The sequence below is a fragment of the Prionailurus bengalensis genome, chromosome C2 (assembly GCF_016509475.1).
Source record: "Prionailurus bengalensis isolate Pbe53 chromosome C2, Fcat_Pben_1.1_paternal_pri, whole genome shotgun sequence".
Taxonomy (NCBI): Eukaryota; Metazoa; Chordata; class Mammalia; order Carnivora; family Felidae; genus Prionailurus; species Prionailurus bengalensis.
The window spans coordinates 48713775-48728171 of NC_057350.1; the positions used below are offsets into that span (position 1 = coordinate 48713775).

The following is a 14397-nucleotide window of genomic DNA, read 5'->3' on the forward strand; positions in this document are numbered from 1 at the left end:
TGACATACATTTTGGGGCCAACTATATTTAAAAATGTAGACTGAAATTTATGTATTATGGCTTGAAAGTAGATTTTAAAAAACTGCTTTCCTCAGCTTTTAATATTCTTAGATGTTGAACTTAAAAAGCAAACTTACGTTTTGTTTTGTTTTTTACGATTTTTGTGTTTGCATACAAATTACACGCTTAAAACCATCTATATTATGATAGAGTAATTTGTTATAGAGTCTGGATGACTGTGTATAAGGGCCTTAATAAAAGATGTTTTTGTGCGAAAGTGGCATTGTATAATCCTTTGCAGCCATTAGATTCTAGGAGATTGTATTTTTCTGTTCCATTTAGATTTTGGAGTTTTGCTTTCTTTTAATTTAGTAGTTATAGTGTAAATAAAGCTGTCTTTTTGTATAATTTCTCTTCCTCTCTTTCGCAGTATGGAATTGTATTAGTGGTAGATTCTCAATAAATATCTGGTGATTAGTAATTTCTAGTTCTCTCTCTCTATTTCAGAACATATGGGAGATGTGCTGAAATATAGTAAGATCTTCCTGGCCTTTATGTGATGAATCTTACTATATTTCAAGTCAATGCAAATGGTCTTTTCTGAACCCTGTCTCTCCAAATATAAGCTCCATTTTTAGGTCAAGAATCTGAAGAAAACTTTTGACGATTTTCTCAGAAGAATTCATAGATGCTGACACAAAAACATTTGCATATAATTTCAGGGGATTTAAGCATCTGTAAAATATAATGAAACTTAGATCAAAATTCAACAAGTATAGCCAGTACTGTGAAGAAATTACGTATAGTAGCCTATGTTCTCCTCTAGGGGATAGAATTATAAGCTTTTAGATTTGGTGAAACAACCTTTCAGTTCTCACATGTTTCTTGCCACTAAATTTACTACTTCTCTTTATTCTTTATTTTCATATATTCATATGTTTATTATTAACTTCATACCTACGTTCATGGAAAAGATGTTGAAACTGGTTCTCTGAATCTTAGAAATTATATCACATATTGTTCCTTTGTGTGGCCTCCCATCTTATCATGGTGTCCTGAATTGTCTAATGAGTTTAATAATACATCCTGTGCTTTATTTTTTACGGATGGTTGTAGTGGTACCAGTGCCTGTTGAATACCTTGGTATACTTAGAAGATACTTAAACTTACCATGCTCATGTTTAAAATTTTATCTTATTGTAATTGTTTATTATAATTATTTTATTGTAAAAATTTATTTTTGTAATTTATTGTTTCCTCAATAATAAGATCACTTACCTCTTGACCACTTACTTGCCTTCTCAGCTCTCAGAACATATCCTGACTTACTAGTCTTTTCAAGGAAATAGCATAAATAAGCCAAAAAAAACCCTACATCAGAAACTGAAAGTCTAGTCCACAAACAGTGCTGCCAGTCAGCTGTCAGTAGTCTTTAGAACAGTGTGGCTTACCCTCACCCAGAAACATGTGGCTATCTATGTTCTTCAGTGGTCTACCTCCACAGTGGTTCTTGGACACTTTCTTTCCCCTATGAGGAACGTGATGTGTAGGCTACCCTGGATACTGGATTGACCTGTTGCCTTAGCTGTAGCACCTGGCAAAGCAACTAGTAGGCTAGTGGACATACAGTATTGTGTTTCGTAATGGACTTAGTTTGCAGGAAGTGGAAAGTTGAACAGGTAGTGGACTCTGTAGTAGTGTGAGAGGGGATAATTTATAAGCTTGGTCTGATGTCCTCTTGGGGTGTAGCCTTGGAATTAGAGGAGGAAAATGGGTGAGGAAGGTGGATAACTGTAGACTTATTTTAAAGGAGTCTTAATCACAGAGATGATCTAATAACTGATACTCAGTTACTTGTTTGGTGACAAAAAAAAACTGATAATTGAATAAATGGTTAGCAATATTCTTTTTGTTTCCTTAGTTTTAAAAAAAAATTTTTAATGTTTATTTTTGAGAGAGAGAGCGAGCACGAGCGAGTTGGGGAGGGCAGAGAGTGAGACACAGAATCTGAAGCAGGCTCCAGGCTCTGAGCTGTCAGCAGCTCAGGTACCTATTTATAAGATGTGGGTTGTTCTTGAACCCCTTTTCTTTCACGCGGTAGTGGTACCAATTTCTATTGAATACCTTAGTATACTTAGAAGATACTTAAACTTACTATGCTCATGTTTAAAATTTTATTTTTCTATTAAATTATGGAAAAACAGACAAAAGTAGAAATACTTTAATGAATCTCATGAACCACCTCCAACCTCAACAGTCACCAACTCATCAGTACCATGCCATCTCTCCTCCCATACATTTCCACCTGTTATTTTGAGCAAATCTCAGACATCATTTTGCTATAAAGTATTTTAAGGGAGACATAGCAAATTAAAAGGATGTGTTTAATATATTGATTGGCTTGAGATTTCCATGCAATTAATAATGAACAAATAGACAAGTAGAAATAAAACATAAAAGTTGATATCATAACTTCAATGAAGCTGCTTTATCCTTTCACAAAATGATGCATTAGTACCCAGTATGTATCCGATAGTAGGAGATACATATATATATACACGTGTGTATATATATATATATACACACACATATGTATATACACACACACACACATATATAGGTATACGTGTGTGTGTGTGTGTATATATATATATATATATATATATATATACACACACACACACACACATGTGTGTATATATACGTATGTATATATGGGTCATGGGGCTCCAAAAAAAGGGGGCAAAATATTTTTCTCTGTTAAGGAGCTCATAATTTTTTTTCTCATCTAGTAATTCTTAGGGAAAGAGGTAGAAAAGATTTTTTGGAAAAAGCTGTTTTTTTAAAATTTTTGATCCTTCTGATTTTAAAAATAAAGGTATAAAAAGGAAAGTAAAATTATCTATGATCCTATATTCAGAGATATTTACTCTTAACATTTCAGACTATATGTATTCTTCTGTATTTTTTAAGCCTTACTGAATATAGATAAAATTGAAACAAGTTTTTGTTTATTCCTCTCACAGATACTGTGGATGGTAGGGATGAAAAGCCTGCTGCTTCTGATTCTTCTGGAAAACAGTCTACTCAGGTTATGGCAGCAAGTATGTCAGCTTTTGATCCTTTAAAAAACCAAGATGAAATCAATAAAAATGTCATGTCAGCGTTTGGCTTAACAGATGATCAGGTTTCAGGTAAGTTAGTTCCTCCCTCACATCCTTCATTCCCTCTCTTTGTCTCTCTCTTTCTTTCCTTCTGTAATAGAAGAATAACAGATACAGTGATGTGCATAAAGGTTGACTTAAAGGTTCAGTTGAATAAATTTTTACTTTTGTCTACATCTACAGAAAACATCAATTAAATTCAAGACATAGATGATTTCCAGCACTCAGGAAAGCTTTCTTATGCACTTTCCCAGTCAGTAGAATCCTACCCTTGAAAGAATAATCATTGTTTGGTTTAGGTGAATTTTATCAAAAGTGGAATTCAGAAAGTTTATATTTTTTTAAAAAATCTGAACCATTTTATAATCTTATTTCAGTTTTGTTGTAGGATTTAAATTATATTTGATGCCATCTTCTCTCTTTGGATGTTTAATTAGAGAAATTGAAATTTAAATATAGATTTTTGGTTTACTTGCCTTGTGTAGAAAGAGCTCTTATAATGGTTGGTTTTAACCTTTTTTAAAAAAGCACCTATACTGTGATTTCTTTATTTTTTGACTGTCATTTCTTCAATATTTTTTCTGCTGTCTTCCCTCTTCAGATTCCAATTACACATACAGCCTTAGAATTTTCATTTGATTCTTTTTATAGTTTATTTTTTTCTTTTGGGATTCCTTACCTTTGCATTTCATTAAGACTATATTTCCCTTTAACTTATTGATGCATTTTTAATTCTTTAAAAATATTTATAATAGCTGCTTAATGTTTGTCTGCTTCATTCAACATCTGGTCCTATTTGGAGTCCAGTTTCTTTAGCCTATCTTTTTTCCCTGAGTATGGGTCACATTTTCCTGTTTCTTTGCATATCTGATGATTTTTTTATTGGAAACTGTACATTATGATTAATACATTGTAGTGACTTGAGATTTTTTTTTTTTTTGAGTTTTTTTTTTTGTTACTGCTACTCTGGCAAGGAGTAAACTTGTATGTATTCAAACTACTCATTCTTTTTTCCCATGAAATATAGCAGCTAATATCTCTATTCAGTCCTTTCAACTCTTGGTGCTGCTTTTTTTTTTTTCTGAGCCCTCTTATGTCTCCTCCTCATAACTCCATGGCTAGCTGAGATTTGGGGGCAGAGCTTATACTGACTTTTTAGGTCTCACTTCTTCAGTGGCTTTTTTACTGCAGGGATATTTTCCCTCAAATTTCCAGGTAGTTCGCCAGCCATCAAGTTCATACTATGGCTTTCTGCTGTTGGGGCTGCAGAGGTCAGGGCCTGTCATTCTCATCCACTGTAATTCACTGGGGGGTAAACTTTTCTGGTTTCTGCTGACATTTGAGTGACTTCTAGTGATTTCAGATAGTTGTTTTCTGCTATTTTACAGGTTTTTAGTTTTTAACTCTGAGAGTGTTCACCTGACCATTTTCATTGCCATTATCAGTAACTGGAAATGTAACATTCAGTCTATTTTTTTTTTCTTTGAGACTTTTATGGGATTATTCACTAAAGAGAATTGTGTGAAATTCTGCAGACAAATATTTGTATATGATGCATGTTCTTGGCAAAAGAAGACATTGCGCAAGAGATATATCTGAAAATCACTTTTTTAAGCAACTGAAATTTGAGTTACTGTTAGGGTTTCTTACTATTTACGACTTGAAGAAATGGCAAATGGAGGAGTAAATAGGAAGTCAGGCTTAACATTTTGATTAGAGTATATGCCCCACCCTAGAATAACATGATTAATATGATTCACATTATTTGAAGGCCATTTTTATGATACCTTTGTGTGTTAAAGTAAGAAAAACTGTGCACATAGAAAATACCAGGGGGGTACGTTGTAGTTATTTGGGTGTGCTATTGTGAAAAGCTTGACTGCAATAGTGAATGTGAACATGGAAGGAGGGATAAAATATTATAGAGATAAGATGGGTAGCATTAACTAATAGGTTACATACAAGAGAGAAAAGAGGAGTCAAAATAATACACTTTTTTTTTTTAGATAATACAGTGTTTTTTGTAGGAGAGAGTGTATGTGTATGTATTTACATGTATGTAAATATCAATAAAATGAGCAAATTGTCCATTTTACTCTGGTAATCATTAGTTTCTCCTGCATTGCCACTTTGTTATCCTAAACCTAGTTTAGGTTCTCCTCAATACCTGGACTACCAGTTGCCAACTATATAGTTGCCTAATACAGAGCTAAGTTCTGGGATATATCAGTGCAGAGGATAGAGGTTTGCCCTCAGGGAAATTAGACAGATTGTAATAGCAAGTCCCTGTGTGGAACTTTCTAAATGGTTATCACTTTCATAAGCTCTTGCCATATAATCATTTTTTTTTAATTTTTTTTTTAAGGTTTATTCGTTTTTGAGAGACAGAGCATGAGCGTGGGAGGGCCAGAGAGAGAGGGAGACACAGAATCTGAAGCAGGCTCCAGGCTCTGAGCTGTCAGCACAGAGCCTGATGTGGGGCTCGAACTCACGAACTGTGAGATCATGACCTGAGCCAAAGTCAGATGCTCAACTGACTGAGCCACCCAGGTGCCCCGCCATATAATCATTTTTACAAATATTTGCTATAAGCTCCTGTTAACTCCTAATCCTTGTAGTAACCTAAGTGAAGTAGAAATTAGTATTTCTTTCATACAGATGAGGAAACTGAGGCACAGAAAGAGATGAGGTGACATGCCCAAAGTTATAAAGCTTACTAAGTGGCAGCACTGGCATTTGAACCTAGGCAGTCTGGCTCCAAAACCTGTGCTTTTAACGACTCTTGTATATTGCTGAACAGAAAGAACTTAAAGGAATAAACATATCTACAGTTGTCTTCACAGTGTCTTTTTTTTTTTTTTTTTTTTAATAATTTTTTTTTCAACGTTTATTTTTTTGGGACAGAGAGAGACTGAGCATGAACAGGGGAGGGGCAGAGAGAGAGGGAGACACAGAACCGGAAACAGGCTCCAGGCTCTGAGCCATCAGCCCAGAGCCCGACGCGGGGCTCGAACTCACGGACCGCGAGATCGTGACCTGGCTGAAGTCGGACGCTTAACCGACTGCGCCACCCAGGCGCCCCCACAGTGTCTTTTTTGACTGTCACAGTACTGGAACTCTAGTGAATTCTGTCCATTTACTTCTTTGTTCATTATTAGAATTAGGTGATACTTTTGGTTGATTCACAAAATAAATTAGGTAGCATGAGGTGGAGGATACTGGTATGGCAGAGAGGGCTTCTGATTTTTGCAGGGGGGACGTTAGGACTTAGGAATATAACGCTGCACATCATAGGGAAGGATTTCCAGTCATTGCTATGTCTTTTTTTTTTAATTTTTTAATGTTTATTTATTTTTGAGAGAGACAGAGTGTGAGCAGGGGAAGGGCAGGGAGAGAGGGAGACACAGCATCTGAAGCAGGCTCCAAGCTCCTAGCTGTCAGCTTGGAGCCCGATGTGGGGCTCGAACTGACGGACTGCGAAATCATGACCTGAGCCGAAGTTGGATGCATAACTGACTGAGCCACCCAGGCGCCCCTGTTGCTGTGTATTCTTAAGAGAGTGAAGCAGAGGAAAAAATGAAGTATATACATTCAGTGTAAAAGGCTGTATTTGTGGTTGTGCTTACTCTGTAGTATTTTCATTTTTGTTCTCTTTTAACCAAACTTATTTGTTCAGCTTGCTGGGGAGAATTCTCGTATTAGAAACTAAACTGACTTTTCATGACCATTTAGGGCCACCCAGTGCTCCTGCAGAAGACCGTTCAGGAACACCTGACAGCATTGCTTCCTCCTCCTCTGCAGCTCACCCACCAGGAGTTCAGCCACAGCAGCCACCATATACAGGAGCTCAGACACAAGCAGGTCAGAGTGAAGGTAAAATAGAAATAAGAGCACATATTTGGGGAGGTAAATGTGTAGAGATGTTTATTGCAGCATTGTCGGTGATGATAAAGATTACATAACCATTCATGCTATAAATACAGTTGTAAAAACTTTTGATTTACTGATAACGGTATGTTTTGGGGTTAAAACCCAAATAGAACAATTTGTCAGATATGCTTCTGATTATTGTAAAGAAGAATACCTTAAAAAGTGCTTGTATGAATATAGATACATGGCAACCAATCAGGAAGGATTCATACCAGTCACCAGTCAGTGGTAATGTCAGAGATGACCCATTGAGGTGACATTTCATATTGCATAATAATACTTAGGTGCTTCCTTTCCCTTCTTGCATCAATGTATTATTTTTGTAATTGGAGCTATTTTTAAAATAGAAGTAAAGCATAACTGTAGTTAAGTGTAATTTTTTGAAAGATAAATAGCCCTTAAATTTTTGTGCAGTTAGCAATATGTAATATGTCTTTTGTGGAAAAACAGTGTATTTTAAATCAAACTTGTCTTCTCTAAATGATGTGTCCTTGGATGAGCAGTTTAACCTCTCTGAGTTTAATATTTTCTCGTGGTAAATTATGAAAACTGGACAAAATTAGTGGTATTAAAAGACTGTCTCTAGTCCCAAATGAAATAGAACTTGAAAGCTCAGTATTTAAACAGATAAAGGGGTCATTACCATGGTTGAAGGGGACTGAGGGGCCACAAGCTCAGGACAGCAGGCACTGAAGTTTAAAAACTGCACATTCCACTTGAAAACAAACACCAGGTGGTGCTCTATTTATGTATAAAAGGGTCAAGTGGTGGTGTGTATTTTCAGCAACAGAAGCAAGTGACTGAGTTTATTAATCATATAAAAAAAAAAATCTATTGCCTAAAATGAACTGAGCACTTAGGTAATAGAGTCCTAATCATCCTGTGGCTACATTTTTAGAGTTGTCCTGTTGGATGAATGCTAGTCATAGGGTCTAGCAGGTTGCATTTTGCTGATGAGTGAATAGTTTGGGAAGAATTTCTTACTGCTTCAGCTTTTTCTCAACCATCCCTAGTTATAGTCTTTGTACAAAGGTGCAACTGCCCCAAACTGGAACAAACTAGAAGCAGATGTGGACTGCAACAGAGAAAGCAGAGTTTGGGTATGAAGGGAGTTTAATGGCTCCTTATGTTACTTAAATTCCTTGAAAAGGGCCTTGGGATTGAAAATATTTTTCCTAAGGATTTTACTCCTCTAATATGTTCTTCAGTTCAGGTCAGCTTTCATCTCTGTTTTTAAAAAATTGCATCTGAAGCAGTGTATACTGTTGTAGAATGGCAGTTGGAGGGATAATTGTACCAAATAATGTTTGCTGTTCACTTATAAAGGAATGAGATTTAAGGCTCTGTTAATGTCTCAAATTATTTTGTTGGGTTTATTTTAATTGAAAAATTATTTTCAAGCAGGTAAAAATTTAAAAATACAATTCACAAATTCTCTCTCCCACCTCTGACCCATAGCAACCAAGTTCCTTTTTCCAGAGGCATCAGGTTAACAGTGTTCAGTATGCAATGAATTCATTTAGCATGGCATTAACTGTGTACCTTGCTAAAACTTCTTTATTTTCTATTTTATTAATTTACGTTAAAACATACACTATAAAAATTGTACAGTTATTAACACGTGACATCAATCAGTAGCGTTCTGGAGGTGAGTTTCTAGATCAGTGCTGTCCAAGAAAAAGAACAGTGGAAACCACATGTAATTTTTTTATTTGTCACACTTAAAAAGGTTTTTAAAAAGGTAAAATTAATGTTAGTTATACATTTTACATAACCTAGTATCTGATGTATCAACATGTAATTATTAAGAAGTTACTGGGGCGCCTGGGTGGCGCAGTCGGTTAAGCGTCCGACTTCAGCCAGGTCACGATCTCGCGGTCCGTGAGTTCGAGCCCCGCGTCGGGCTCTGGGCTGATGGCTCAGAGCCTGGAGCCTGTTTCCGATTCTGTGTCTCCCTCTCTCTGCCCCTCCCCCGTTCATGCTCTGTCTCTCTCTGTCCCAAAAATAAATAAACGTTGACACACACACACACACAAAAAAAAAATTAAAAAAAAAAAAAAGTTACTAATGTTTTACTTTTATTTTTTTGTACTGTGTATTGGAAATCTGGGGTGTGGCACCAGTTCGAAACACTTCCAAAACATACAGTATATCGTAGTTAAGACTAGCGGCATTTCAGGTGCTTAGTAGCCATGTGGCAATTGTATTGGATAGCACAGCCCTGGCTTAATATATCAGTTATTTATAGGATGAAGTATGGTCCATTTTAATGAGTACTTTTTGACCTGTGATGTATATTGAGTCCCTGACATCACCAGTTATATCAGCCGCTGGTTATAATTTGAAGAGAAAATCAATAAAAATCCATTACTAATAATAGGTTAACATAGGAATTTCTTATAAGACAATATGAAATAATCTAAACTAAATCTGAGTTGTTATTTAAAGTCCATAAAAGGGACCTTGGAATTATAACTTTCCCCCAAAGGATTTTGGTCTTTTTTTTTTTTTTAATGTTTATTTACTCTTGAGACAAAGACAGAGCGTGAACAGGGGAGGGGCAGAGAGAGAGGGAGAGACAGAATCCGAAGCAGGCTCCAGGCTCTGAGCTGTCAGCACAGAGCCCGACGTGTGGTTTGAACCCGCGAACTATGAGATCATGACCTGAGTTGAAGTCGGACGCTTAACCGACTGAGCCACCCAGCCACCCTGGATTTTGGTCTTAATATGTTTGGTTAAAAACATATTGTTGAGCATCATGAAAAGAAACAAAATGGAGAGTGTTATCCTTTTTCAGACAAAGTAGGCACCTCTGTTATTGGAAAACTATGTGCAGTTGAGTAGTTGGCCAAAAACTTTGAAGTGGTGAGGACACAGAGAAGAGCATTAAAAAATCATCAGGGAGACCAGGAGGTTTTGCTCTTTGACAAACAAACCAAAAAGGTGAAAAGGCTAGAATTAAAATATGTAAAATCTTCTGATAATAGAATGATAACTTGAATAGAAACATACACGAAAGTAGAACTAGAATAATCAACTCTACATGAGTCCATTATGCAGCTTCAACACTTACCAATGTTTTGGCATTCTATTTTCATGTATCCTCCTTGGTCCCCTCTTTTTTTTTTTTTTTTTTTTTTAATTTGCTGGAGTACTTTATTTTTTAAAGTTTATTTATTTTGAGAGAGAGAGCAGAGGGAAGCAGAGAGAGGGGGGGAGGGAGAGAATTCCAAGCTGGCTCTGTATTGTCAGCGCCAAGCCTAATGCAGGGCTCGAACCCATGAACCGTACCATGAGATAACAACCTGAGCTGAAACCAAGAGTTGTAGGCTTAACCGACTGCACCGCATAGGCACCCCTCCCTGAAGTATTTTAAATCAAATACTTCATGTTATTTCACTCAGCTATTTCAGTATGCATGTCTATACTGGTAGTTTTTCTTTTACCATAACTTCTATACTATTACACCTAACAAAACTGATTCTTAATGTTACATACTAGTCTATATTTGAATTTCTTTTGTCTCATAATTATCTTATTACAGTGGTGGCTAGATTCACATTTTTTATTTGATTACATGCCTTCTTTTTCTTTTCAATAGCTGTCACCCCTACATGTTTCCAAAGTTAAAAACTGTGTATTTTCATTATCTATTGCTGTGTAACAATTTATCCCAAAGCATAGATACTTAAAGCTACAAACATTTATTATCTCATAGTGTTCCAAAGAGTCAGGGATCTGGGAGCAAGTGGCTTAGCTAGGTGGTTTTGTGTCACAGTCTCTCATGAAGTTGCAGTCATCAGAAGCTTAATCTGAGCTAGAGTATCTACTTCTAAGATGACTCTTTCACACAGTTGTTGTCTGGAGGCTTTAGTTCCTCACATAAACCTCTCACAGCCTGCTGGGTGACCTCACGCCTTGGCAGCTTCCACCAGAGAGTCAGTGAAAGACCGAGAGAGAAAGGTAGAAGGTGGCTGTCTTTTATGACCTGTCCTCAGAAGTGTCATTGTGATTTCTGCAATATTCTATTGGTATATAGGTCAGCCTTATTGAGTGTGGGAGGGGACTACACAAGAGAGTGAATACTCCTGTGTTTATTGCTTATTGCTCTTTTGTATCGTGAGGTTAATCTTTCTTGTTTATAAAGATGTAAAGGACAGCAGGAGTCTTGTGCATATGCTAAAGCCATGCAGGGGGTTATCATGGAGGCTGGCTGCCACTTTGTGCAACACAGTGCAGTACGAGAAGTTTCACAATTACTCTGCGCTTCATCCTGTTCTCTTGCTGTTCTGAAATTTAGTTATGAAATACAATCTAGGATTAATGTGGAGTCTTCCAAGGTAGTTCACTCTTGTGTTACATTTTGTGCTGTCTGTAAGTCTTAAACCATGAAGAAAGCATTTAGGAAACTTTTTGTCAACTTTTTGTTATTGTATTTGGGAAGAGGATTAATAGTTTAAAAATAGCTAAGCAGATTTTATTTTTATCATAAAAAGCAAACAACTGCTTGCTAGAAAATAAACTGGCTCTAATAAGTACAGGCATATCTCAGTTAGTGCTGTGGTACATAGGGCTGAGCAGGGAGCCCAGTGGAGTGGGCTCTATTCCTTGAGTTCAGCCTGTGGGTGTTAGCTGCCTAGTGCACCTCAGTTTGGTGGCACTAAGATAATGTGACTTTTTTTTTTTTTTTTGAATGAGCAAACATATAATTAAAGACTTAAATATTAGATAGTAAATGCAAGTTTTATTGCTACTGTAGGCATTAGATCTAGCTAAATCCACTGTTAGAACAACAGTAAAGTAGTAGAGATGAGAAAGATGTGCACCAATAAGTCCTTGCTTGTTTGGAAATTACAGGTAGTAACAGTACCCAAAAGATTTTTCCATAGGAACTGTGCTCTCCTGATCACAAATAGCACTCTCATTTCCCAGTTTACATCCCCATTGTCAAGCCATTTTCAAAAATGTGCAGTGAGGAACCATGTAGGCTTTATCAGATTCCGAAACATGATGGGCTAGGATATTCGGATGATGGAAAAGCAAATTGTTGCCAAATGCCATAGGAATCTCTGAGGTCTGTAATGAAAGATGTCGCATAGTTCCTTGTTACCAGAGAGTCCATTCATGTGGTAACAAAGGTTCAAACCTTTAGATGACAAATACACTGTTTTGGGAGAGATTTAGGAGTTGTCAGTTGTATTTGTTCGTTTTCTCAGATTTTTATTTTTTGTTTTTTGACTTGGTTGATTTTTACTAAACATCAGTAGTATTTATCTGTTGGTACTTGGGTTTGAAAGCATTTGTTTTTCTGGAATTTATGAAGTAACCACACTAGTGTTATTTGCTGCCCATTAGAGTTCTCTGCAGTTAATCCACAGTGGATCAGCTCCGTTTGTTCGGTTCATTCTTCTCTGTGCGTAGCATTTAAAGGGGAAACACATTCTTGTGTCTTGTTACTAAGTGTATTTATGTGTTTGGATGGGGAGAGAATTAAATGAGCCTTAAAAATATTTCTCTTTATCAAATTAAACCTGCCTCTTTTCCTTGTCTTGTCATTTTTAGGTCAGCTGTACCAGCAGTACCCGCAACAGGCCGGCTACGGTGCTCAGCAGCCACAGGCGCCGCCTCAGCCGCCACAGCAGTACGGTATTCAGTATTCAGGTGAGCACGTGTCCCCAGGGAGCTACTCGTTGGTGTTGAGCTGTTTCTATACCCATCGAACTTTAGTCCTTTCCTCTTAATTCCTTGATTTGTAATATTTACATTGTCGGAGTAGGTTTTAAGTATTTGTTTGTTGGAGGAAATAGCATTTATTTGTAAATATTTTGCATAAATACTGTAAATCAACATTTAACAGTCATAGTAGATGATTTTGTAATAACTTGTAGCGTGAAAGCATTTTTTAGCAAAAGCTATCTTGTATGATACAGTCTTATGATTAGCTCTTAGTGACTTAGAACTGCAAAAATGCAAGATTTTTTTTCCTCATATGTAACACATAATTCCAGGGTACTGTAAAAATAATAGTAGTTTACTCATACATGAAAAGGCAGTCTTATTAAATAAGAACTAAATTAAGCTACTTAGGTTTTTAAATCTCCAAAAAAGTATGTAGGCATACCAAAAAACAGGCCAAAAAAATAGACTTGTGTCAAATGTAATCCATGCAGCAAAGAATGAATATAGATGTTGTAGACAGGCATCCTAGGTATTTTCTTTTACCTTCTGTCCACTAAAGATTATCCATATTTAAATATCAAATCTCTTTAGTGTAGCTTTGACTGTGATAGTTATAGATGAGGTAATTTTACTTTTGTTAAAACAGAGTTTCTGTTCCACTCATGTTTCACAGCCAAAGATTTAAGTATCAAAATTTCAGCTGTAATTAAAAATAACTTATATACAGTGAATATTACCTAAATTCTATTTTATAGAGTTTTATAGTATCATTTAGAGTAGGAGTTAGCAAATTGTAGCCCACAGGCCAAATATGGCCTGTCACTTGTTTTTGTGTATTAAGTTTTATTGGAATACATCAACACCCATTCATGTCATGCTGTTGCTCCTTGGCACTGTAATGGCAGAGCTGAGTAGTTGTAACAGAGATTGTGTGGCCCACAGAACCTAGAATGTTTACTCTCAGGCTCTTCACAGGAAAACAAACAAACAAAAAACTGTGTCATGCCTCTTGAACTAAAATTTTATGGCCTATCTTAGTTGGAGTTTGGTATATTTTAATGCAGATAGCAATTTTTTATTTGGATTATGTTTGCTGTAGAGTGATTTAACCTGTAGCTGTTAGTTTTTAATTATGTAAGGTAGGTGAGATGAATTTAAGCTTGGATTATTATATTAGGGGAAGTTATTTCAGGTTTCCTTTAAAGTTGTAGTGTTACAAATTACGTAACTTGTAGAAATAATAGAGCTGAAAAGACCTAGTCCTCATTCTAGTCCAGGGGATTTCAGCCCCCTCTGTGCTGGTGCCTGGACTCTACTCCCAGATATTTTGTTTCAGGTTAGGAGTGAGACTTAGGCTTTGATATTTTAAAAAAGCAAAGCACGTCATTCTAAAGTGCAGCCAGGTTTTTTATTTTTTGTCCTTGTCTCACCCACTCATTGTATAAACGAGACAACTGGTTCAGAGAGGTTGTGACATGCAAGCATTCAGTGGGGAAGCTATATCAGAACCAGTGTACCTGACTTTGCTGTTCATTACTTATATCATGCTGCATTCTCCAACCTAGTCCAGTGGTGGCAGACTTACCTGCCATAAAAGTCTAGATAGTAAATATTTTAGACTTTG

The 14397-nt window shown here is 36.4% G+C and overlaps 1 protein-coding gene across 4 annotated transcripts in view; it reads left to right on the top strand.

Annotated features, from left to right (window-relative positions):
• Positions 1 to 14397, top strand: part of TFG (trafficking from ER to golgi regulator) — a 33627-nt gene that overhangs the window by 16721 nt on the left and 2509 nt on the right. For 2 of the 4 annotated variants that reach the window (XM_043593977.1, XM_043593978.1), the window contains exons 5-7: positions 3027 to 3194; positions 6897 to 7037; positions 12657 to 12755. In XM_043593977.1, the coding sequence (XP_043449912.1) occupies positions 3027 to 3194; positions 6897 to 7037; positions 12657 to 12755 (408 nt within the window). The remainder of the gene's footprint in view (positions 1 to 3026; positions 3195 to 6896; positions 7038 to 12656; positions 12756 to 14397) is intronic. The other 2 variants (XM_043593980.1, XM_043593979.1) reach the window with 1 other exon arrangement.